General features: G+C 32.5%; 1 protein-coding gene across 3 annotated transcripts in view; it reads right to left on the bottom strand.

Moving 5' to 3' along the window:
- LOC126880520 (apoptotic protease-activating factor 1-like) overlaps window positions 1-26,522 on the bottom strand; it is a 155,439-nt gene that overhangs the window by 113,448 nt on the left and 15,469 nt on the right. Inside the window, exon 3 of one of the 3 annotated variants that reach the window (XM_050644421.1) lies at window positions 4,569-4,583. The exons of 1 other annotated variant lie outside the window; for it this stretch is intronic. In XM_050644421.1, coding sequence (XP_050500378.1) covers window positions 4,569-4,583 — 15 coding nt within the window. Of the gene's footprint in view, window positions 1-4,142; window positions 4,372-4,568; window positions 4,584-26,522 lie in introns of those variants that run through there. One more of the 3 variants, XM_050644423.1, reaches the window with a different exon arrangement.

Below are 26,522 nucleotides of genomic sequence, written 5' to 3'. Positions count from 1 at the left end.
TAATTTTTAACAAATACTTAATTGCAATTTATTCCGAATCGCCGGGGATTTCCTTATATTTTCAAAAGTAGTTTTTAAACATTACAGAATTAGTAAGTATTTGTCGACTTTCAAAGAAGCACTATAAGAATATACATATAAGTTATAAGCAATATTCGTAATATTTTTAGAATAATGTCCATTTGCCAAACATGCAAAAGTGAGCATAAAGGGTCTACACAGCTCAGATTTATAATCCTTTTTATGTCGATATTTTATCGAGTATTGTATCGATATCGTATCGAAATCAATATCAATACGATATTTTTATAAGAAAGTCGATACGATACTTCATTGGCATAACCAATACAATACTCAATACTTAAAAAGTATCAATATTGTATCGTATCGTGAAGCTCTATCCTTACAGGCGGCATCTAACTCGGTAAGCATAGTTCTAATCTCTTTTAAGTTGTGTGTTACAAGAATTATGTCGTCTTCGAATCGTAGGCGGGAGAGGCCTTTCGCCGTCAACGTTTATTCCTTTGGCGTCCCACTCCAATTGCTTGAAAGTATGTTCCAGTACTGCTGTAAAGAGTTTGGGAGATAACCTGTCTCCCTGTCTAATTACTCTTTTGATTTTTATAGATTTGGTATCTTTGTGTAGTCGGAAGGTCATGGTTGCATTATTATTTATGTTCGCTATCAATTTGGATAATCGATAGTCGATAATCTATACGACTTTCATCCAACCCTCTCATTATGCTGTTAATTTATATCTTATCAAATGCTTTGTCAAAATCTACGAAAGCCAGGAACAGTGGTTGGTTGAATTCGATGGATTTTTCTATAATCCCTTTTATGCACTGGAGGTGGTCGTTAGTGCCAAAATTTTTCCTAAAACCTGCCTGTTCTCGAGGTTGGTAAAAATCTAATTTTGTTTCCAGTCTATTTGTTATTATTATTGTGAATAACTTGTAGATGTGGTTTAATATACTTATATTCTTTGTACTCCTGCATATATGCACAATATAGTACAAAGAAAAAAAAATAGAATGAAGTAGGTATATTGATAGAATGGCTAAAAAACCTAATAGTTTCGTGGTTCAAGTCAATTTCTAGATCAAAATTTTAAAGGTATATGTACTTAATGCACATGTTACAATGATGAACTTGAACGATTCATAAATCTGGATGACGAGGAGTTACAGAATAGGTATTTCCAATAATAAGGTAAAAAATCACATGCGATGGGAAGAACAATTTAATTGCAAACTTTGAACGGCAGAATAATTAATAAACAGGAACTCTGAAAACCCATACTCACTCATGGATGACCAATTTATTTATAGTCCAGGGAAATAAGGATTGTCTCAGTCACTGAATTATCCACGTATCTGACAACTTTTTTAATTATTGTAAACCTATAGAAAGAAAACCTACCTACCTGCTTCCTGTGTAGAGATCGGATCTGTTTTTTAATTATTAACAATTTAGTGCAAAAACACGAATTTTTCGATTGTTTGCACTCCATCAGTAAGTTGCACTCCAAACAATTAACATAAAATTACAAAATTTGATTTTTTTACATTGAAAAAGCTTCAAAATGTCAATTTTTGAATGTTTAAAGTCAATTTGTTGCTTTGGAAACATCAACATAAGTGAAAATCGTTGTTTGCTAATAACTTTTATTAAAACTAACCTAGAACTTTGATGTTTCACAGAAAGTTGTGTATTTGGGCACTTAAAAAATCCTCAAAATTTGAGACTGATCCCTTAATTAATTTAAGTTATTATATTTTTTGTTTATCCTAGAAACCTATTTTTTGCAACAACATAAGACAGAATATAATGAAGATACGGCAATTCTGTGGGTGCCAAGTGAAAGTAGAATCTATCAATCTACAATCTATCAATATGTATGAAAAAAATTACTTATAGTCAAAAATCCTAATGTAAAATTTTTAAAAGTTTGTAGTTTCAATTTTTGAAAAAATAATGTTCTTCCAAAAATCTACTTTTTATTTTAGAAAAAGTTAAAGTACACTTTCATAAATAAATTATTTTTAATAAATAATTATTTATTGAACATAATTTATTTGTTAAAGTGTACTTTAACTTCTTCTATGTTTAATAATTAAAAAATAGATTTTTGGGAAAAAATTACTAGACTGTTTATTATTGAATTTAGACAAATTGCATATTTGTAATGTACACAAAAAGTACATATAAATTAAAAAAAGAAAGATCAAAATCCATTGAGTAAATCCCCAGATATAGAAAATGATATATTTAAAAAAAATTGGTATTATGTTATTTGCATATATGTAATGAATATTTTTCTTGATACTATCATTCTTCTACTTTCATTTGGAATAGTAGAATTGCCCCATCTTATTTTTGCTCCCCCATTATTTTCTGTATTATATTATTGCAAAACAAAGGTCTCTGGGATAAACAAATAGAATAACTTTTAAGCTAATTAATGGATGGGTCTCAAATTTTAAGGGGTTTGTTGTACCCCAATACCCAACTTTGTGTGAAACACCAAAGTTCTACGTTAGTTTTAATAAAAGTAATTAACAAATAACAATTTTCACTGATTTTTCAGTTTGCGAAGCAACAAATTGACTGTTTAACTTTCAAAAATCAGCATTTTGAACATCTTTCAATGTTCTGAAAAACAAATTTTGTAATTTTATGTCAACTAAATATTTAACTTTTTAATAGGCTGTAAAAAATAATTAAAAACGGTCCCGAACTCTAGGCAGGTAACAGGCAGGTAAAAAAAGGATAATTCAGTGTCCCCAACATGGTCTATTTTTTGCTTGTATTCCTGGAGTATTAGTTGGTATTTAGAATTAAATAGACAGACATACATTTTAATTTCGCTTTATGTTCTACATCAAAATAATAAAATTTCCAAATGCGTGTCACATAATATATGTAAAACGTATTTAATTATCGCCTTAGACAACAAACAATAGATGAGTAATAATGTCTACTACTCTCAATTTTAAGTCTTATGTAATTTATAATGTTTCTTCAATTTTGGGAGTCTGTTTAAACATTTAGCACTAATTTCGCGGAGGAGTAGCAAAAATCCTTGAAGAGGCCAATGCTCACTGATCAACTCTGCCTACCGGTATACCGGTGATAACAAACAACATCAGTTTGTTATTTAGTATTTGTATAGTTTGCGTAATAAAATTCACGCTTGTACATTTTTAGTCTGGCACTTAACTAAGCCGAGATATTATTAGACTATGATATAAAATAAATCGTGATAAAAATATATTTGGAAACTGCTTTATATTTTGTTTTAATCTCAGATAAAAATAAGTCTCACGTACCTGGCTACCTTTTTTTATAAATCGTCGCTGCGAAATCAAACGGGCATAAGTGCAAAAAATCGTTTTTTGAGATATTGGCATCAAAATATTTCTCTTTGCCCACTTTTATGTCAAACCGCCATAAAGTTTGGTAAAAAGAAAGTCCGTCAAATGGCGTTAGGCCGGTTTGCATAATGTTTCAATCACTATTTTGCTTAACAGAAGATAGCTCTATTGCCCAATGCGTCAGTCGCTTCATAAATTTAATTTAATATAACTTATGATATGAAATTTATATAAATAAAAGAATTTTATGTTTACCATTGGCGCAAAAAGACCCATATTACCCTCCATATTATGGTGAATATTAAATTACTAATTGTATATCAAAAAATGCGCAATAACTACCTCTTAACGCTCACCAAATTTCATCTGCATACCTTAACCGGTTTTAGAGCAATAAATAAACCGTCAGTTTGTAAGAAAAATTTTAACACCCCTTATCTCGGAAATGAAGCATTTGCGGACATACATTTATAAAGCAAACTGTCATTATTTATTCATGCAGAATTACCCCTTAAAGTTTTTATACTTACTTAACAACACCATGTATTGACGAAAAATAAGGTTAGGTTAAAGTACCCAACTTTTTCTTATCCAAAATAAGCGAATGAATCAAAAAACAGAATGTTAAAAAAACATGAGGCTGTAGTTGGGTTTTATTTTTAGTATTTTATAAATGCTAGAATATTCCACAGGACCACGAGAACTTTGAGAAATAATCACAGTTTGATTGGTACACAGTACACCCGTTATACAATGACAACTTACCTGTCTAGCAACAATATTATTACAGCGATATTGTTAAAGAATAAGGCTATAACATATTAAAACACTTAAAAACAGGTTTAGGAAATTCGAAACATCAAAAATTACTCTTTTTTAAGGTGGTGCGTTAATTTCTTGGACAAGTGTATTATTGACTTCGTTTAATGAAATTTTTTTGTCGAATAAATGCAACAGTAAATATAATCTTTTTCCAAGAGAGAAAAAGATTCACGACAGTAAAAGATTTTCGTCTAATTCTGAAGTACTTGATGCAAATATTTAATTCGAGGTTTATCATATTATGTATTTCCTAGAAAAAACGAGTTTTTCTAGGTCAAGTATTATTACTAAAAATAGATAGATATAGATAACATGTAACAATATTTTTAATTGTTAAGCAGACTATTTGATAAATAAATAATGACCTACCAGCTTCCTCCAATCCTGAATTGTAGCGTGTAAAAACAAATATTAGTTTATTAATAAATTATATAAGAAATTAAGATAAAACGCACATATTTAGCGTGTTATTTCCATAATAAAATGATTCCTTTCCTTATCTACATTTTTAAAATCGCGGAATCGAGTGCATCCCATGCATAACAATGATGCAACATATTTCGCAAATTTCATTTCTTCCTAGACGTTTACGTTTTCTTTTGTCTGCTGGTGAAAATGCCAATGAATTTGTCTAAGAAAAGAATAATAATAAACCCGTTAAACAAATATTTATTCTAGTTAAAATAGTTTCGTCGTCTCATTACCTTATAAATGGTATAAGGCAGAGATTAAGGAAAAAAAAAGGAAAAAGGAACTACAACGTAAAGAGCGTAGGTATAAAATTTCGAGCCCATGCTTTTTAAATGCATTAATTTTTTTCGAATCCCGAGAAAACTAATGAGTATTTCTGAAAAATTTAAATGCAAAATGAAAGATTACATTATTACCGAGGACTGAAAGTCACTGAAAAATTCTATAATATTTATTTATATTTATATAATTTAGTGTGATTTTTAATTTCAAATATCTCATTCAAAAAATTCATTTTTGTTTATTCTAAGGGATTTTCGGCCCTCGGCAATAATATAATCTTTCAGTAAAAATTTTTCAGCGTTTAAATTTTTCAAAAATATCTATTAGTTTTCTCAGGATTCGAAAAAATGAAAGCATTTAAAAGGCATTGGTCCCAAATATTGCGCCTACGCACTTAAAGGGTTTTTATTGTTTCATGTGGTCAATGAATTCCCAAATATGAAAAAACCGCGGTGTGCTACCATCTAAAGGGGGGGTTTTTGAGATAGAAGTGAATTAGTCCCTACGCACTAGGGTGAATTCTATGCACTTTCGTAAATCTACAGAAAAATTGTTCAAAATTAAATTTCTTATCGAAATGTCACCTTCAAAAGTTAAAAATAATTTTTTTGACAAAAATATATTCAAAAAACGAAGCAAAAAAAACCCCAATAAACGCAATTTTTTTGTCCCAGAACTTTTTCCACGGGATATAGATATTGGCATTGTTTCACAGAAAAAAATTCCAAATTCTGTTTTACAAATCTCAAACAAAAAGTAACAGAAAAAGACTGAAAAAATGTTTTAGATTTTTATTTGAGTTATTTCTTGTAGCCTCATGGTCTGTACCTAATTCGATAATACATTGCAAGCATATGCGGTTGACACGTCCTTGATATTCAAACCACAATTAAAAGAAATTACAAATGTTTCCTAAAATACCTAAACATCCGTTATGCACAGCAGATTCATTATATTAGATTAGATAACAATATTTGATTAAGAAATTAGTCATTTAAGAAAAACAGGAATTCGTGGGCAAAGAGGTATTTGTGATAACAACTACTAAGGAGTAAAAACAGACTTTACAGGCCAAATATTTTGCGAGACTCCGATAGTTGAATATTACTTAATTAAGTGTAGCGTTTGTTTCTAACAAATTTTCACAGGGTGTTGCAAAATAAGATAAAAAAAAATAATGTGTGTGTACTTTGTACGCACGTAAGAAGTTATGCTTCTATTATACACTCACCGGCACAAAATTCCGCCACCCATAATTTTTTATTAAGTTTGACAATTTATAACTTTATTATTTGTGCTCCGATTTTCAAGATTCTTGCACCAGTTTGTAAGTACATGTATTCATATTGTTTGGTATTATTCCGTTAACAAAATATTTTGCTTGCTTGTTATTGTACAGGGGTGAAAGGAAGCGTTGTATTTTCTCCTAATTTTAAAAAATTCTGTGGAAAAATCGAATAGCTGATTTTGTCTCATAGTCCTGTCATATTTTCCCGGAGGCATCACCAACATTTTGTTTTTTGAATTATCCGACTATCTTTTTTCTTGTAAGAGCTGTACCATTTTTTGTAAATAAAAACACTGATTGACTCATACAATTGAGGTTGGATTGATAAGATTAGAATGGCCTGCATGTAGCCCAGATCTCAATCATATTGAGCATTTATGGGATGAATAACAAAAGCTATTTGCCGTCATCCTAGGCCTCCAGAAAATTTTGTACAGTTATGGCCCTGGTAGAGGAATATCGGGCTATTCCCCAGGCAAGGAAAACACATCTTTATTAGATGCTAAACAGATTGCGAGCAGTCATCGCTGCAAGAGGTGGACATAACCGCTATTGAATTGTTTTGTTTTGTTGTTAAATTTGTTTTGTTTTGTTAATTTTAGTGCGTTTGATATTTTTAATTAAATAAACCTTCAAAGCAGTGTTTTTAAGTACAGCTCTTACAAGAAAAGAGATATTCAGGTAATTCAAAAAACAAGACCTTAGTGATACCTCCAGGATAATACAAAAGGAGTATGAAACAAAATCAGCCCTTCAATTTTTCCACAGGATTTTTTAAAGTTAGGAGAAAAAACAACGCTTACATTCACCCCCGTATAATGCCATCTAAGCAAACATTTTTTGTTACCGGAATAATAGAAATTATTATCAATACATGTACCTACAAACTCGTGCAAGAATCTTTAAAATCGAAGTACAAATAATAAAGTTATAGATTGTCACACTTAATCAAAAATTTTGGGTGGCGGAATTTTGTGCCGGTGAGTGTATATTATGATTTCAACGAAATAAATATACTTTTTCTACAATCATCACTTGATAAAGAAGACTTTTTCGCTTGTCAATGGCAACGAAAAGTTGACGTTTACTGAGTACTGTCACTTTATCGCTCTAGCGCGTAAAGTTTGATTTTACGCGCGTTGTCCGTAGCAACCGTACAACCATACAATACAAACACATTGAACATTCAAACTGAAAGACAAAGATATAAAAGTTAATGTTATGACATTATCATGACAGATATAAAATAGTTACAATAAAGTTATAGTTATTAAGGTACCAAGGGTATTATAAAGATATAACGCTTGAGGTCAATGGTGTATATACCGAGGGCCTATGGCACGAGGTATATACGTTGACCGAAAGCGTTATTATCTATAATACCCGTGGTGCCTTCAACGTTTAATGTCCGACTAATTTCTTCTTTATATGCAAAGAATTTGAACGTTTGAATTAATTAGTTTTCAAATAAGTACATTTAGCAGCAATAGATGTAACGTAATTGTGGTAACCATAGTTTTACTTAGGTTTTTATTTGTCAACTTGACAGTATTTAACTAGTTATTTAAATTTAACGCCCAATGGCGCTATTTTTCAAAATAACGCCCTAGGGCATTATATATTTAACTGACTTCGAAATCATGTCATTATTTGTCAAATAATATACGAGTCGGACATTAATGATTTAAAATAGTTTCATTTTATTAAGTGATTGTAGAAAAAATGTTGTATGTATTACAAGCGCAAAGTGACATTATTGCTTTCGAGTAATTACCGCTCTCCGCTACGCGTCGAGCGGTAACTCTTATTCTCAAGCAATAATGTAATCACTTTTCGCTCTTAATACATAAATAACTATTAAAGAGTTTATTTTTATTTTATTTAAATATTAAACTAATTTTAATGCTTACCACTTTCCAAAAATAAAAAAAAGAATAGGGATGATCAGGATTTGAACCCAAGACCTATCGATCTCTAGCCGAATGCTCTACCAATAACGCTACGAGCTCTCTGTTTATATAGTTTCTTGGACGTAATGACAATTCACGGTAACAAACAGACGAAGTGAAGATATAAATAAAAATGTTTTAATAATACTATCTTACTCCCGAGAAAGACAAATCCATAGACACAAAAAATATAATAAATACATTTATTAAAAACACTATTACTTATATTCTTTTTACACCTTTTTTGCACTGATATATAAATGACTTGAAAGATTTAGCAACTTAACGCCATACTGTCAGTGTGCGCATGCGCCCAGGATAATAAAAATTCCCTCCCAATCGCGCCTAAAGAAGTATAACTTCAAAAACAATTTTATTTTTAAACCCCGTATATGGGTAAGACGTTGACATTTCACAAAATATTGGTACAGTAATTCTTTAGAAGTAGACCTAGGTGTACCTAATGTGAAAAAATCATCAAAATCCAATCAACACTTTAGAAAAAAAATAGCTTCAAACATTTGGTACATTTAAGGTAAATGTGGGTATAGTTGACAGTGTACCAGTAGGTGACATTATTAGTTTTGATTTCATTTTAAGTGTAAGTTACAAAGCTCCAGTCACCAGATGGTTGTAGTTTGTGGTTTCACTGATGGTAAAGTATGTTACAGAGATAACAATTTTTTGAGAAATTAAAGTAAAAAATAAATTGGTAAGTAAATTTTATTTTATGAATAAACTTGTTAGTTTAGTGTCAGTAAATTCTAATAATTTTAATAGTGCGGGGAGGTTTTTATTTAACCTGTTTGGCCTTGTGAAAATCTTCTAGGGGTTTATCTTAAAATGATTTCAGGTGTGTCAACTACTAAAGCAAAATTTTGGCCATTACACCAATCAATACTTGACACTATACTATAGTGTTAACTACTGGAGAAGACACACATATCTAGGCAAAGTAGATATCTGTTCTTTTTAGTTTGTAATCAGCATTTTTGTATTTTTCTTATTATTCTGCCATTGTCGGAACCAGTAGTTGGCACAGCATGTCAACTTTTGCAACACAATATGTCAACTAAAACTAACAGTTTTTTCTGTAGGTAAAAATGCCTCCTGTGAAAGGGAAAATGTTAGCTTATCCTGAAAAAGCTATGACAGCTGCAATAGAGTATGTTCGCTTTGGGATGCCATATGCCAGTAGCCTCTGCAGAAAAAAGGCCTCAGGTTCCCAGAGTAACTCTTTTGTATAAGGTAAAAGAAAAAACTCCTGTTGCTAGCAGAATGGGGCCAAAGACTACTTGGACATCCGATGAAGAAAACTTTCTTGTACAATGGATATTAACATCAGCAGAAGAAAATTTCCAGTAACAAAAAGACAGCTGCTGGATAGTGTACAAGTTATAATAAAACGAATGAAAAGAGACACTCCATTTGTTGCTGACCGCACTGGCCGTGCATGGTATGAAAGTTTTTGAGAAGACATCCTTGTCTCAGAGAATGAGTAGCACAAGATTTAACAGCTTCCAGAGCCTTAGTAACTAAGCACGATATAATAAATTGGTTTGATGAAATAACAAATTATCTATCAAACAAAGATCAATTTCAGATATTACAAAATCTTTCACACGTGTTCAATGCAGACGAGACCGCATTATTTCCCAACCCAAAAGACGAAAAGGTACTGGTTCATAAAGGTGAAAAAAATGTTTACCAACAGGTTAATGCTGATGAAAAAGAATGCATGACTGTTTTGATAACTGCAAACGCTGATGGCAATTTTGCTGCTGCTATGATTATCTATAAATATAATAAAAAATCCCCGCAGAGGTTGCCTATAAAGTGCCAAAAGGGGGTCCGGACAAATAATCCCGGACAAAAAATCCCCACAAATTATCCCTGGACAAAAAATCCCCAGAAAAAAATCTCCACAAATTTTTTTGGACAAAACATCCCCACAAAAAATTCCGGATAAAAAATCCCCAAGAAATATTTGCTGCCGAATAGTTCTCTAAAAGTTTTTCCGTGAATGCAATCGACGCAAATGTTTTTCAGCCTCGGTGCATGAGAGCTTATATATTTTCTTCTTCTTCTTCTTCCTACTTTATAAATAGGCATATGCCTGTTTTACTTCGGTTTTTAGCCTGAATTTACATTGTCTGACCATCTTTTCCTCGGTCGTCTCAATGATCTTCTTCCATTTGGCGATTTGTCTCTTGCTATTCGTACTATGTTGCTTCAATGTGTTGATTCCATTCCATTTTTCTTCTTTTGGTCCACATGTTTATTTCTTCTATACCACATCTCGCTCGTATTTCCTCACTTCTTACTCTGTCTCTTAGAGTTTGGTTTGTTATTTTTCGTAAGACTTTCATTTCTGCTGTGTCCAGAAGTCTTTGTGTTTTCGCCGTATCTGTTCTGGTTTCCGCTGTGTACGTCATTATCGGTCTTATTGTTGATTTATACATCCTGGTTTTCGTTTCCATTGTGAGGTATTTGTTTCTCCAGATTGTGTTGTTGAGACATCCTGCTGCTCTGTTCGCCATGTTCACTTGTTTTTGCACTTCTTCTTCCACTTTTCCGTAGCTTGACAGTTTTATTCCCAAGTATTCCGTTTCCATCACTTGTTCTATTATTTTGTTATTTACGACCAATTTACATCGTCTCGGTTCCGCTGATATTACTATCGATTTAGTTTTCTCTGTTGAGATCACCATGTTATATATTAGAGCCGTGTCTTCGAATTCTTTAATTAATCTTTGTAGGTCATCTTCATTTTCGGCTGTTATTATGGCGTCATAATGGCAAATTATCTTTATTTCCTTTTCTCCCATTCTATATCCTCTTCTTTTTTTAACTTTCTTTATGATTTCATCCATTATCAGATTAAATATTAATGGGCTCAGTGAATCTCCTTGTCTAATGCCAGTTTCATACTTGATAGGTTGCGATAGTTTTCCCTTACATCTTACCATAGCTATGTTATCTTTATACAGAGTGGCCCAAAAGTCTGGAAACGGCCAATTATCTCGTAAATTGCTAGTCATAATTGTACAAAATTTGAGGTACACCTATTTTCGGATACGGAGATTCCATATTTGATATTTGCAATGTTGCCAGATTTGCCGTTTCTCGTATATTATTAGTAACTTTGGTTTTTCAAATTCATCACCCTGTATATTCAGTCATTATTGGAATCTCCTATTCAATACGATTTCAACCATATGTAACACTTATGATTTTATGTAGTCTGGAAGGTCTTAAATACATAAAACAGTGCAAAATATATAGATTATAATAAATTTAAATATTTAAATGTAGAATGCTGTGATTTTGACATTTGTTCACCATTTACATTATTGACTAAAACTGACAGTAGTTATGTTTTGAAAAGTTCTGCAAGATAAATTGCTTCTCTAAAATGGCGCTTAACGAAAAATAATGAATTACTATTCTAATGATGAGAGGGTACGGTGACAGAAAAATATCTTATTGTGAAGTAGCCAACTTGTTCAATGATACTTTCCCAAACCGTTCTCCTGTTCATAAGGCGACGGTACAAAAAACTGTAAAGCGATTTGAGGAATCTGGAGAAGTAAAAGATAGATACCGATCAGGTAGACCGAAAAGAGTTATGAATGACAACAAAACTTTAGATATAATACAAAGTTTTGTTGAAGATCCACATACATCCTCACGCAGGGTTGCATAAGTAAGTACATGATGTAGGTCGTTCTTCAGTCTTACGTGTATTACGTAAGAATAAATTTAAACCATACAAAATTAACTTATTGCAAGAATTAAGTGAAGATGACTTCGATCGTAGATTACAGTTTACTGAGATAATGATGAATAAAATTGAAAATGATGAAAATTTCGTAACAGAATATGTTTTTCCGATGAAGCAACCTTTACACTGTGTGGAAGTGTAAATCGACACAATTTAAGATACTGGAACGACGTAAATCCACACTGGATGCGTAAAAACCATACTCAAAGACCACAAAAATTAACTGTATGGTCAGGTATAGTAGGTACTCAGTTAATTGGGCCATTCTTACGAAATGTTACTTAGAAATGAAATTGTACCTACACTGAGAAACTTGTTTGGGACCAATTTTAATCAGATATGGTTTCAGCAAGATGGAGCTTCAGCTCATTTTGGTGTAAATGTTCGGCGTTATTTAGATGAGATATTTCCTGGACGATGGATTGGTAGACGAGGTAGAATTGAATGGCCTCCACGTTCACCTGATTTCAATCCTAAAGATTATTTTTATTGGGGATACTTGAAAAATTCAGTTTACAAAACTAAACCAGCAAATCTTGCAGAGCTGAGGCAACGAATTATTGATGAATCACGAATAATTTCTAGACAATCATGGAGAAATGTGGTAGACGCATTCTACCATCGATTAGGGTACTCGTGTACTGTCAACTCACAAATGGAGCATATTTTGAACACTTGATAAAGTAACCATTATGTTAAAAAATGTTGTAATCTATCAATTGTTACGTTTTAATGTAGTTGAAAATAGTTAGTATTAAAAAAATTTATTGAGACAGTTAGGCGTTGCCAGACTTCTGTTTTAAGTATTTAAGACTTTCCAGACTACATAAAATCATTAGTGTTACATATGGTTGAACTCGTATTGAATAATAGATTCCAATAGTGACTGAATATACAGGGTGATGAATTTGAAAAACCAAAGTTACTAATAATATAAGAAAAACGGCAAATCTGGCAACATTGCAAATATCAAATATCGAATCTCCGTATCCCAAAATAGGTGGACCTCAAATTTTGTACAATTATGTCTAGCAATTTACGAGATAATTGGCCGTTTCCAGACTTTTGGGCCACTCTGTATATATTTTTAATGGTTTTTATTAAATCCAGTGATATTCCCTTTTCATATAATAAATGTATCGCGTCCCGAATTCTCACTCTATCAAACGCTTTTTTTAAATCTATCAGGCACATATATGCTGGTTTGTTGTATTCCAGGGACTTTTCTTTTATTTGTCTTATTACAAAAACTGCATCCGTGCATGATCTTCCTGTCCTAAATCCTTGCTGTTCCTCTTGTAGAGTTATGCATTCGTTTATTTTTGTCGCTATAATTCTTGTTGTCAATTTGAGTGTTGTATTTAAAAGATTTATTGCTCGATAATTATTTGGGTCTTTTTTATCTCCTTTCTTGAAGAACATCATCATGATCGCTCTCCTCCATTCATCTGGTATTCTGTTCGTGGTGATTATTTTATGAATAAGAAGTTGCAGTTGTTGTACACGGTGATCACCTCCATATTTTAAGAGTTCATTTGGTATTTGATCTTCCCCTGGTGACTTTCTATTTTTTAATTTGATTATTCCTTGTTTCACATCTATTTGTGAGATTTCCGTATTTTCATCAGTTACTATATTTGGCGTTTCTGGTAAAGGTTCTTCGTTTTCTTTTTTAAACATTTCTGTCAGGTAGGCCACCCATGTATCCTCATTTATGTGTTCTATTTCAACTAGTTCTTTCATTTCGCTTCTTTGTTGTCTTATGAAGCGCCATACTTGTTTCTGTTGTCCGTAGAAATCCATCTCTAGTCCTTTTGTAAATCTTTCCCAGTAATCTGTTTTTGTTTTTCTTACCAATTGGTGAGTTTCAGTTCTTACTCTTTTATAGTCTGCATATGATTCATTCGTTTTTTCTGACTTATATTTTAGGAAAGCTTTCTTTTTTTGGTGACATTTTTGTTTAACCTCTAGTGTAAACCATGGTGTTTTCGTTGACAACTTTTTGTTTTTGTTTATTATTTTCGTTCCGAGGGCTTCTCGGGCAGCGTCCAGAATATTTTTCTTGAGTTTTCTCCAGCTAGTTTCTACATTGTTTTCATTTTCGATACTCTCCATTTGTATTTTCTGTTCTAGCCTTTTTTGATATAATGATTTTATGGAGTCATCTCTTAAATTTTCAATTTTTATTATTTCTTCTGAATTCGTTTGTTTGATCTTCTCTTTCCATCTTTCATTGAATCTAATTTTACCAAGTACCAAATAGTGATCGCTTCCCACATTTGGTGACGTCAAACTTCTCACATCCACTATCTGTTTATGGTGAATATTTCTGTTGGTGACCACATAATCTGTCATTTACCTATGTCCTCTTGTATTTTCAAACGTGTATTTGTGTTGGATTTTATGATCAAAAAATGTGTTGGTTAATCTTTTCGTTTGTTGTGCAAAAGTCCACCATTCTCTTTCCATTCTCATTGAAAACTCTTTCGTTAAATCTTTGTTTTATTCCTGGTATCCCTTCATCTCCTATTCTGGCATTGAAATCTCCCAATAATATAAGTAATTCATTTTGCTTGACTTCTCTTTCCACTAATGTTTGTAGCTCATCATAGAATTCTTCTTTATCGGTGTCAGGTTTGCAATCTTCTGGTGCATATATCCCTATTATATTTATAAGTTTGTTGTTCGCCCTCATCTTTACTAGCAGTATTCTCTGAGATATGTACTGGCAATCTTTAATTTGATCTTTATATTTTGTTTTGATCATTATTGCTACACCTTCCTTTGCTCTTTCTTGTTTCGGAACCCCACTATATATTAGTAAATATTCTCCAAGCCACGTATGCCCTTTACCTTTCCTCTTTGTTTCCTGTAGGGCGCAGATATCTATTTGATGTTCTCTCAACTCGTTTTCTATTTCCTGATCTCGGTTATTTAAACTTTTTATGTTCCACGTAGCCACTCTCATTATATTTTTCGTTTTCCAGTTCGTCGTCCTTTTTCTCGCCTTTGTCGTTACCATATTTTCCGTCCTAGTCCGAGGCTTTTCACCGGTTCTTTCAGCTTTTTTTATTTTCATATATGGCAGGCTGCTAACCTAACCCTACAACCCTCCTCCTTTATCTAGGCTTGGGACCGGCAACATCACTCACCAAGCTACTCAATTCACCTAGTGAGTAATGCAGGCGAAGTTCTTATATATTTTGTATGTATCAAAACAATAATAATTATTGAAATTTCCACTAATTTCAATTCCAATGCCAGAACCACGCAACGCGAGGAAAGTTTTGCAAAGCTTTTCGATTATTTTGACTTTTTTGGTGCTTTGGGAACAAACTTATGGGCATAATTATTCGATATCCGGTTTTTAAAAAACGCAATTAAGCATCTGTGTGCATCCATAAAAAAAATAGCTGCTCGAAGAGAGGCCAGATCGGAGAAACTCTAGACAGAAAAAGGTGGAAAGATGCAGTCAGAGAAGATCTGGTGAAAATGGGAGTGACACAGTGGCACACTACCGACAAACTTTGAAGGCAATAGTAAACTTGGCAAATACTCTCGAAGAGTTATAACGCCATTGATGATGATGATGACGACTAAATAATTTTGACATTAAATTTGCAAAAAGGAACAGGTTTTTTTGCAGTACAATCAAGATTATCGTTTTCAGGACAAGCAGTTATCATCACGAATAGGCAATGTTTTGAACAGAGTTATTCAAAGCAGAGTGAGCAAAAGATTTAAACGAATAATTACAATATGACTCCCACAGCCAAAAAACTTACAATTCGAATTCGAAATTTGGTAATCGAAATTAGGGGTCGACAAGACAAGAATTCTTATCTTGACAACAACTTCTCGTCTTGTCTTGAGAGAAAAAATCAAGAAATTTAAAAAAATCTTGTCTTGACGTGTTCTTGATATCTTATATCTTGTCTTGACTCAAGAAATTTCAAGATCTTGAAATTTCTTGATTACCCGGTCCGGTGATCCACCGGTGACCTTTTTATTGCGTTGCGTAATAACACGGCCTCTATTGCCACTGGGGAGAGTCTCCGATCTGCATTTGTTTCCTGACGAAAGCAAAATTGATATGTAGTTGCATGCTTAAAATAAGCAATTTGTATGTTTCGCACACATTATAAACTTAGCTGTCCAGGATTTCATAAAAATTGTTGAACCAAGTCGAAACAGTTTAGACATCGAAAAGGATTTTGATTATTTGGACAATAAGATCGAAGTAGAAAATGATATATTTGATACTGCTTCAGGTTTCAACTCTCCTGTAAGTAAAATTAAATATATATCGGTTTTAGAACGTTTTTCGATCGAACGTTGTCTGATGTTTAACTTCCACGTCTTTCTATCATCTCATTGGCCATCTCTAAGATCCTTTGTACTCATTGCTTTGGTTACCCCTTCTTTCCATGTATTTTCAGGTCTTCCTCGTTTTTTGCGGTTTGGTGGTACCCACTGCATAATCTTTTTGGGCAATCTTGTGTCTTACATTATTTGAACATGACCCAAATCAACTGTTTCCTCTCAATGTCTGTTGTTAAGTAACCATATATTCCAATTCGTCGTCTTACTTCCTCATTTTGAATTTTGAACTCTTTCCCTGCGGGATATACCTAACGATCTTCTAAACACATCCATCTACAGCTTCTAATTTTTTTCTGTTGTTCTCGGTTACTCTCCAAGTTTCTGTTGCTTTTAACCAGTGATTCATAGATATTATGTATTTTCGCTTTATTCCTATTTCGGAGCTCCAGAGTATTCCATTTAGGCAGCCAATTGTTCTTCTAGCTTGTGTTACTCTTTTCTTTATTTCCTCATCGTCCTTTCCTGTTCTATCGAAGATTACTCCCAGATACATGCATTCACTACTGCATGTGATTTCTTCATTCTCTAGTTCGATATTAGTTGCTAACTCGGCTCATATGGGTAGGTATTTAGTTTTTTCCACATTAATTTCCAAGCCCCTCTGTTCATATTCCTCCTTTAGTTTCTTGCCATATACTCTAGCTAGATCGTCGTAAAATTAAATACCTTGTAAAAAAAAAAAATAAAAAATGTGCTGATAATCTTGGAAGTATGAAATTGAAAAATACTTAAATGAGCCTAGGTCAGAAGATTCTGAGAATATACTTGATTGCTGGAGAAGACAAGAAAATATCTACCCGTCATTATCGAAAATAGCCAAGGATTTTCCCGACGAGCCCAGAAATCGGCTGGGCGTTGACTCCATGAGAAGTGTTATCTGCCTTAATTCATGTCTTATCAATTTCGATTTAAAAATGTGCTAAAGGACCCCGCACAAACCTTATGGAAAATAGGTCCCAGTAGATTTCGTTCATACTTTGGGAAAATACTCTTTGAAGAATCCTGATAAAAATTTCTCATGGGCACAACTCCCGTATGAAGGATTTTCAAGATATAGAGGTCCAAACTCGGAAAATTATAAGATTTACGGGGTATTCCAATTCCGTGAGTTACTGGTTATTTGGCAACACGTAGAAGTTTGGATGAAGGAAAAGTACTAGTAGTCTAGGATTTTTTCCTGGCTATCCAATGGCGACCTTTACTTTGACCTTGACCTTCAACGGACGTCATCTTCTAGAGTTTCGAGGGTTTTAGGCATTAAATTGATATAAACAGATTACTCATGGGTTTTTGGGATAGCAAAACACGAATATGCCATCAGAATTGCCCTCCGGATGACGTGGTGGCCAGGGCCACTGCAAGAGACGTCATCTTCTAGAGTTTCGATGGTTTTCGGCATTTAATTGATACAAATGAATTACTGGAGGGTTTTTTGAGGTCGCTAAACACGAATATGCCACTAGAACCGACTCCCGGAGCACCTGGTTTCCAAGGTCAATGAAAGGGGCTCCTGGAGTTTCAAGGGTCTTTGGCACTACATTGATGCAAACGGATTAATTATAGGTTTTTGGGGTTGCTGAACACGAATACGTGATCACATTGTGCCGTAGGTCGGATCTGATAGTGTATGCATGTTCAGCAACCCCAAAAACCCAAGAGTAATCCATTTGATTCCTCCGAAACTCCTGTGTCTGAAGATAACCTGTCTTAGGCATCAGGTGCTCCTGTGTCTGTGCTGATCACGTATTCGTGTTCAGCAACCCCAAAAACCTATAACTAATCCGTTTGCATTAATGTAGTACCAAAGACCCTCGAAACTCCAGGAGCCCCTTTCATTGACCTTGGAATTCAGGTGCTCCGGGAGTCGGTTCTGCTGGCATATTCGTGTATAGCGACCTCGAAAAACCCTCCAGTAATTCATTTGCATCAATTAAATGCCGAAAACCATCGAAACTCTAGAAGATGACGTCCCTTGCAGAGGCCCTGACCACCACGTCATCCGGAGGGCAATTCTGACGGCATATTCGTGTTTAGCGATCCCAAAAACCCACGAGTAATCTGTTTATATCAATTGAATGCCGATTACCCTCGAAACTCTAGAAGATGACGTCCGTTGAAGGTCAAGGTCAAAGTAAAGATCGCCATTGGATAGCCAGGAAAAAATCTTAGATCCAAACTTCTACATGGTGCCCGATAACCAGTAACTCAAGGAATTGGAATACCCCGTAAATCTTATAATTTTCCGAGTTTGGGTCTCTATATCTTGAAAATCCTTCATACGATTGAGTTGTGCCAATGGGAACTTTTTATCAGGATGCTTCAAAGAGTATTTTCCCAAAGTATGAACTAAATCCACTGGGACCTATTTTCCATAATAGACCGGGCAGTAGCGTCGCCCCTGCTAGCGAAATTATTCCGATTCGATTTTTTTGCACAAACTTACTCAAAAAGAGGTCCTTATAACATATCCACAGGGTGCCGGGCAGTGCCGTGGTCGAAAAATTGTTTAAACAATTTTTTTAAACAAATTCACAAAAATAATTTTTTCATTTCGAACAATTCTTTTTTAGATAAATTGGTTTATTCTGAGCAAAAAAGGTATCTTGTCATTTTTTTCTAAAATTGATTGTTGTCGAGTTATGTGCGATTAAAAATTTGAAAAATGCGAAAATGGCCATTTTCAAGGCTTAATAACTCGATTAAACATTATTATTATGAAATTCAAAAAGTCACCAAATCAAGTTACAAATCCCTTCTTCAAGGTCCTAAAGAGCTTTTTGTCATTATTTTATTAGAAAGCTGTTATTTTTAATTATTAACAATTAGCGCTATAGTCCAGGATTTATCGTCGCCCCCGTTAGTGAAATTATTCCAATTCCATTTTTTTGCAGAAACTTACTCAAAACGAGGTCCTTATAACATATCCACAGGGTGCCGGGCGGTGACGTGGTCGAAAAATTGTTTGAAAATTTTTTTTAAACAAATTCACAAAAATAATTTTTTTACTTCGAACAAATTTTTTTTAGATAATTTGGGACATTCTGAGCAAAAAATGTCTCTTGTAATTTTTTTCTAAAATTGATTGTTGTCGAATTATACGCGATTTATAATTTGAAAAATGCGAAAATGGCCATTTAACTCAACAACAATCAATTTTAGAGAAAAATCACAAGAGACCTTTTTTGCTCAGAATAATCCAAATTATCTAAAAAAAATCGTTCGCAATAAAAAAAATATTTTTGTGAATTAAACAATTTTTTGACCACGTCAGCGCCCGGCACCCTGTGGATATGTTATAAGGACCTCGTTTTGAGTAAGTTTCTGCAAAAAAAATGGAATCGGAATAATTTCACTAACGGGGGCGACGATAAATCCTGGACTATAGCGGTAATTGTTAATAATTAAAAATAACAGCTTTCTAATAAAATAATGACAAAAATCTCTTCAGGGCCTTGAAGAAGGGATTTGAAACTTGATTTGGTGACTTATTGAATTTCATAATAATAATGTTTAATCGAGTTATTAACCCTTGAAAATGGCCATTTTCGCATTTTTCAAATTTTTAATCGCATAAACTCGACAACAATCAATTTTAGAAAAAAATGACAAGAGACCTTTTTTGGTCAGAATAAGCCAATTTATCTAAAAAAAATTTGTTCGAAATGAAAAAATTATTTTTGTGAATTTGTTTAAAAAAATTGTTTAAACAATTTTTCGACCACGGCACCGCCCGGCACCCTGTGGATATGTTATAAGGACCTCTTTTTGAGTAAGTTTGTGTAAAAAAATCGAATCGGAATAATTTCGCTAGCGGGGGCGACGATACTGCCCGGTCTATAAGGTTTGTGCGGGGTCCTTTGATATTTAAAATAAAATCTAGTTTGCACTTTTATTTTCAACAGGATTAGGTAAGTATCATTAATTCTTATTTTTAATTTACATTTTTGTAAATCGTTTTAGCAAAAAAGGGTTCAATAAATTAAAATATGTTATGTTCTGTTACAATAATGCTATCTTTTTCACAAATAAATACATTTTATAGTTTTCATTATTAGTCAACATATTTCAAGATTTCTTGTTTTCTTGACGAGAAATCTTGGTATTGACATACAATTTCTTGTCTTGTCTTGAAATCTAAAATTACTTCTTGTCTTGATCTTGTCTTGAAATCAAGACAAGATCAATGTCTTGAAATCAAGACAAGATCAAGACAATGGGTCTATTGAATAAAAAGAAATATTTGCTTTTACTTCCTCGTATTTAAGTATTTACTTAATAGCAATTAAATAAATCATTAAGAGGAAACAGTAGCGATCAACAGGTAGCGAAAACGCGTTCCAAGATTGCGGCTGTAATTTTGAATATTTTTTCGCGATATTTGGCACACGTATTCGTAATATAATAAAGAATGGCGGTACAGAGCCCAATTTGAAAAATATATTAATATGTGGAAATTACTCTGCAATTAAGTACAATATTTAAAAAACGAGCCTGTACCGCCATTAAGAAGAACAAAAACATACACTTTCTTCAAATAAACTTTTTTATCCGATGCCTAGATTTTGTGTCATTTTGGAACTACTAAAATTTTTTATTTCATTAGTAGTTCCAAAATGACACAAAATCTAGGCATCGGATAAAAAAGTTTATTTGAAGAAAGTGTATTTTTTTGTTCTTCTTAATGGCGGTACAGGCTCGTTTTTTAATATTGTATTTAATTACAGAGTAATTTCCACATATTAATATATTTTTTAAAATTGGGCTCTGTACCGCCATTCTTTATTATATTACAAATACGTGTACCAAATATCTCGAAAAAATATTCAAAATTACAGCCGCAATCTTGGAACGCGTTTTGGCTACCTGTTGATCGCTACTGTATCACCTTAAGGGGGGGTATGGTTTGAAATATTTAATTTTTTTTATTATTTCAAATAAAAGTGCATACTTTCAAGAATACTCTCTGAAAATTTAAAAATAATCGGAGTAAAATTACCAGAGATACAGGGTGTTGAATATCCCTACCTTCGACTCGCTTTGCCGCGACTTCGCGCCAGCACGCTTGAGCGTAGTGAGAAACATTAAACAACTGTTCGCCTTCTCTTTTGTAGATTACTCCTCGATTCAAAAAACATATTCCAATGTACATCACTTTACGATTTGGCAGACAAATAAGAAGATGAAGATGCAGTTGTCAAAACTTTAAACGCATTTTTCTCAAACTGCTTTTTCAACTGCGGTGGACATTGTAACTGAAAAACTACTCGGCCGATCTACCTGATATTTTGCACAGATTTTCTTTAGACATTTCGTTAGGTAACAACGTCGAGATATTTTTCTTTTTTTGCTTATTTTTTGTTCAACAATAATAAATCTGTTGATTTTCACAAAATTTTTGTCAAAAATTTCATTTTTTTTATTTCTGAGTGATACCAAAAATTCAAAAATCATTAAAAATAAAAAAACTCGACGTTGGGACCTCGTGAAACTCATAAGCTAATTAAATCTTTTTGAATTTTTTGTTTCGTATGATCGAGTGTCGAGTTCTGATGTCCACCGCAAAATCCATTTTTTTGTGAGCTGCCTGTCAAAATTTGTCACCAATGGCTTATTTTTCAATATTTTGGATTGAATTTTTTTCTAAATTTTCTTTGAGTTGTACTTAATATGCTTATTTAATTTAAAAATAAAATAATTGTACCATCATCGCTTCGAAAAAAATTCACAAAAATGTGCTTGATTTGTTGATTTCAAACCATACCCCCTCCTTAAAGAAATTACTTTATTCAATTACTATTAAGTAAATACTTAAATATTTGTAAGTAAAAGCAAATACTTCTTTTTATTCAATAGACCCAAGATCTTGAAATTTTCAAGAAGTTGGCGACCCCTAATCGAAATTACAATTTATGCCTAATTTTAATTGCTAATCATTATTTTCGTGCCGAAAAGATGTTTCACGGCGATTGGGAAATTCACGGGAAAACTTTTAGAGAACTATTCGGTAGCAAATATTTCTTGGGGATTTTCGGGATATTTTGTGGGGATATTTTGTCCAAAAAAATTTATGGGGATTTGTCCGGTATTTTTTGTGGGGATTTTGTGTCAGGGTATTATTTGTCCGGGGATTATTTGTGGGGATTATTTTTGGAGATTTTTTGTCTGGGGATTTTTTGTCCAGGTATAATTTGTGGGGATTTTTTGTCCGGGATTATTTGTCCGGAGATTATTTGTCCTAGCTTCGCCTAAAGGTTGGTCGATGGGCAAATCTGATAGTGGCTGGATGAGTGGAGAGCTTTTCTTAATAAAAATATCGTTAACATACTTAACTTTGAAAAATATAATTTCTATTCTGGACACCCTGTATATATTATAAATATTATGTTGTATTTTTAAATCAAATTACTTATTTTTTAAATGAAAATAGTTTCTGTCCTTGTGGGATCGGTACTCACCGGAGGGACCGCAGACGTTCGGATACAATTAGCCTCTCTTTTCAAAGACAATGACGTCGACTTTGCAAAGTAACAAGACATTCACTCAACACACACACTACACATGACACTAGGTACCCAACTGCAAAAATTCACCGTACCTACCATGCCAATGGCCATTTAATCCATTGAAATGTTACATTTAGTGTGCATTTCTTAGAGGAGTCAATTTTATTTTTTTAATGTGTAGGATTCAGTAGAAGCTTAAGTTCAAGTTTTTGGGGTCGCTACCCTTGTCCCCCGGCCGCCATATTGGGAAAAGGGCTGCAAAGGGCTTTCGCGCTGTATCTCCTAAACTAGCAACCCTACAGAAAATTTAGTTACGACATAAAATGCAGCAAATTAAATTTTCTACAATTTTACATCTATTACTTTTTATCGTCAAGTGACCAACAAAAAAGTTATAAACAAAAATATGAGAAAATTTTGTAAGAAGTTTCCTTTTGGAGGCTATAACTTTTTTTCCGTTCATTTCACAATAAAATAACATCATAGCTATTTTGTAGAGGATTTTTCAATTAACATTTTTCACTGTAAAGTTGTTTAATTTTATTTATTATCTAGGTTTTACAGCGCTCCAAACTTGACCAGATTCTCTAATTCTCATAGGAATACAATAAAAACAATACTTTAATTAAAATTACGTCATGCCGACCACGAAAATCAAATTTAAGGTGAATGACGAATGTTGGTCATTTTTTATGTTTTCGAGGTCGCTGAATCCGAATATGAAGTTTATTTTTATCTAGAGTTGGTGGAACATGTTCAAAAGTCAAATTTTATACAAAAATGCCAAAAATTAATTTTTATGATTTTTCAAATTTACCTCGCTGTATCATTCGTCGCTGTAAATATTTCCTTTTGAAACTTTTACTGTGTCATCTTTGAGGTATTTAGATAACAATAAAATTTGTACAAAATGTTTAAACACATTATAAAGGGAGTTGTTAATTTTTAAACATTTTGTCACCATATTTCGTTAGTTTAATGTTTAGTTAAAAAAGTTGAGTGACAAACTTTTTAGTTTATAATTTTACCAACACAGCAACAAAATATGATTCATGAAGAAGTTTTTTGTAAAATTTAAGTCAAAATATACAATTAGTCCAAGTAATGAAGCTTAAAATAGGACAAAACCTCGCAATTTTTACAGAATGGATCGATTTGCTTGAAAATTTGAGAATAAGTAGTGGATAGTCCAAGGATCAAAATCTATATGATGCCAAAAGGCGCTTTTACCATGGGGGTGGTTGCCACCCCATGTCGGGGGTGAAATGTTTTATTATATTTTGACCGCAAAAGTTGGTAAAAACATTCATTCTAAGCAAAAAATGTTCTATACATTTTTTTGATAAAATTAATAGTTTTCTATTTATTCGCTATCGAAAGTGTTAGTTTTATATTAAAAAAATTAATGTTTTTAATCAGTTTTCTGCAAATAACTCAAAAAGTTTTTGTTTTATCAAAACAACTTTGCTTAACAAAAATGTACCTACCTTTTGAAAAAATCAACAAAACTGTTTTTTTAATTTTCTTTAAGATCAAAAGTAATCGAGCTATACTTTATTATATGTTAGCTCTTCTTCGGCAAATGCTAAATATTGTAGTTTCAAAGTCAAAAGACGGGAAAACTATGCATTTTTCGAGGATCACTTGTTTAAACTAATTTGAAGTATTTAAAAATATCTATCTTCAGAAATAAAAAGAAAGTATTTAGCTCAAAAATTAGGTGGCTTAGAATGAAAAGAATGTCAGACCCTATATTTTTCAGCGAAAAAGTGATCGAAAGCAAACCCCTAATCACCACCCTGATTAAAATTAGTCATTGACCTTATTTCGTCTTCTTTACTTATGTATTATTAATAGGTTCTAGAAGTTTAACTGGCTTTAGAATGATTAGTTTTTAAAAAAATGGAGTCAAAAGCAAATATCGGATTTTTGAAGTTTGGTAAAAAATTCCCTTTTCTTCAGAATATAAAGATTATCATCAGAGATACAAAAAAATATTTAAATATAAAATTGTAGCTTATTTAATTCCCAAGAACGTGGTTTGCAAAAATTTTCTCTGCGGTAAAAATTGAGTGAGCTATTGACAATTAAAACTTGTAATAACATGCAAAAATCACATTTACCAACCCTTTCAGAGTCACCACTTTTTGCGACTGAGGATTTTAAAAGGATTTGGTATTAATAGTCTTATAGATCTTGTAAAAACCTACAAAATTATTTTTTAACAAACTTTCTAAGATAAAAATGAAAAAGGTTACGGTTAAAAAATCAATATATTTTTTCAAAAAAAAAAAAGAAATCCAATTGGAAGCATAATAATGTAAGTTAGCTTTGCTTTTAGTCATTGGCCTTATTAATTCTTCTTTATTTATGTATTATTAATAGGTTTTAAAAGTTTGACTGGCTTAGAATGATTAGTTTTTAAAAAACTAGAGTTAAAAGCTAATAACGACTTTTTGTAGTTTGGTAAAAAATGCCATTTTCTTCAAAATAGAAAGATTAGCATCAGATATACGAAAAAATGTTTTTATATGAAATTGTAGGTTATTTAATTCCCAAGAAATTGTTTCGAAAAAATTTTTTCTACGGCAAAAATTGAGTGAATGGTAAATGAGTATATATCGAAAAACATTGAATTTTTCTATATAAAACTAACACTTTCGATAGCGAATAAATCGAAAAGTATTAATTTTATCAAAAAAATGTATAGAACATTTTTTGCTTAGAATGAATGTTTTTATCAACTTTTGCAGTCAAAATATAATAAAAAATTTCCACCCCTAAGATGGGGTGGCAACCGACCCCATGGTAAAAGCGCCTTTCGGCATCATATAGATTTTGATCCTTGAACTATCCACTACTTATTCTCAAATTTTCAAGCAAATCGATCCATTCTGTAAAAATTGCGAGGTGAAATGCTTCGGTTCCTGGACTAAATAGGAAAAAAGGTATGTTACTTCATAGACAAGCGACACACCCCAAAAAACGCTTATATCTCGAGATCCTGATCACGGTGTGGTGGATGGCTAATTTTGATCATACTTGTTAATTTTGATATCAAAACCGTTTTTTTGTTCTTCTTAAGAATTTTGTATGTTGCGGTTGCGTCATTCTTCTTCTGGACCGGCGAATTTGTCCTCAAACAACTTCTTGGGCCTTTTCTAATATGCTTACGGTTATAAGTTTTATAGTGGGGAGAAAGGTCAAAAATACATTAATAATAGCATACGAATGTTAAAGTCATAATAAATTGTATGAATAAGAAATTTATATAGATAGAAAAGTAAGCCTAACCTTTTTTTTATTGTATCCCTTTGAGCATTCGAGCATCTGGTGAAGTTTGGAGCGCTGTAAAACCTATTACATAAATAGAATTAAATAAACTTATAGTGGAAATTGTTCGCTGAAAAACCCTCTACAAAATTGATTTACGGCTATTTTATTTTAAAATGAACTGAAAAAAAGTTATAACCTCCAAAAAGAAACTTGTTAAAAAATTTTTACTTATTTTTGTTTATATCTTTTTTGTTGGTCACTTGACGATAAAAAGTAATAGAAACAAAATTGCATAAAATTTGATTTGCTACATTTTATGTTTCATTAGATTTTCCATAGGGTTGGTAGTTTACGAGATATAGCGCGAAACCCCTTTGCACCCCATTT

This window comes from Diabrotica virgifera, chromosome 2, assembly GCF_917563875.1.
Source record: "Diabrotica virgifera virgifera chromosome 2, PGI_DIABVI_V3a".
Lineage (NCBI taxonomy): Eukaryota > Metazoa > Arthropoda > Insecta > Coleoptera > Chrysomelidae > Diabrotica > Diabrotica virgifera.
Note: the sequence above shows the minus strand (reverse complement) of the source record. Positions and strands in the feature narration are given on the sequence as shown.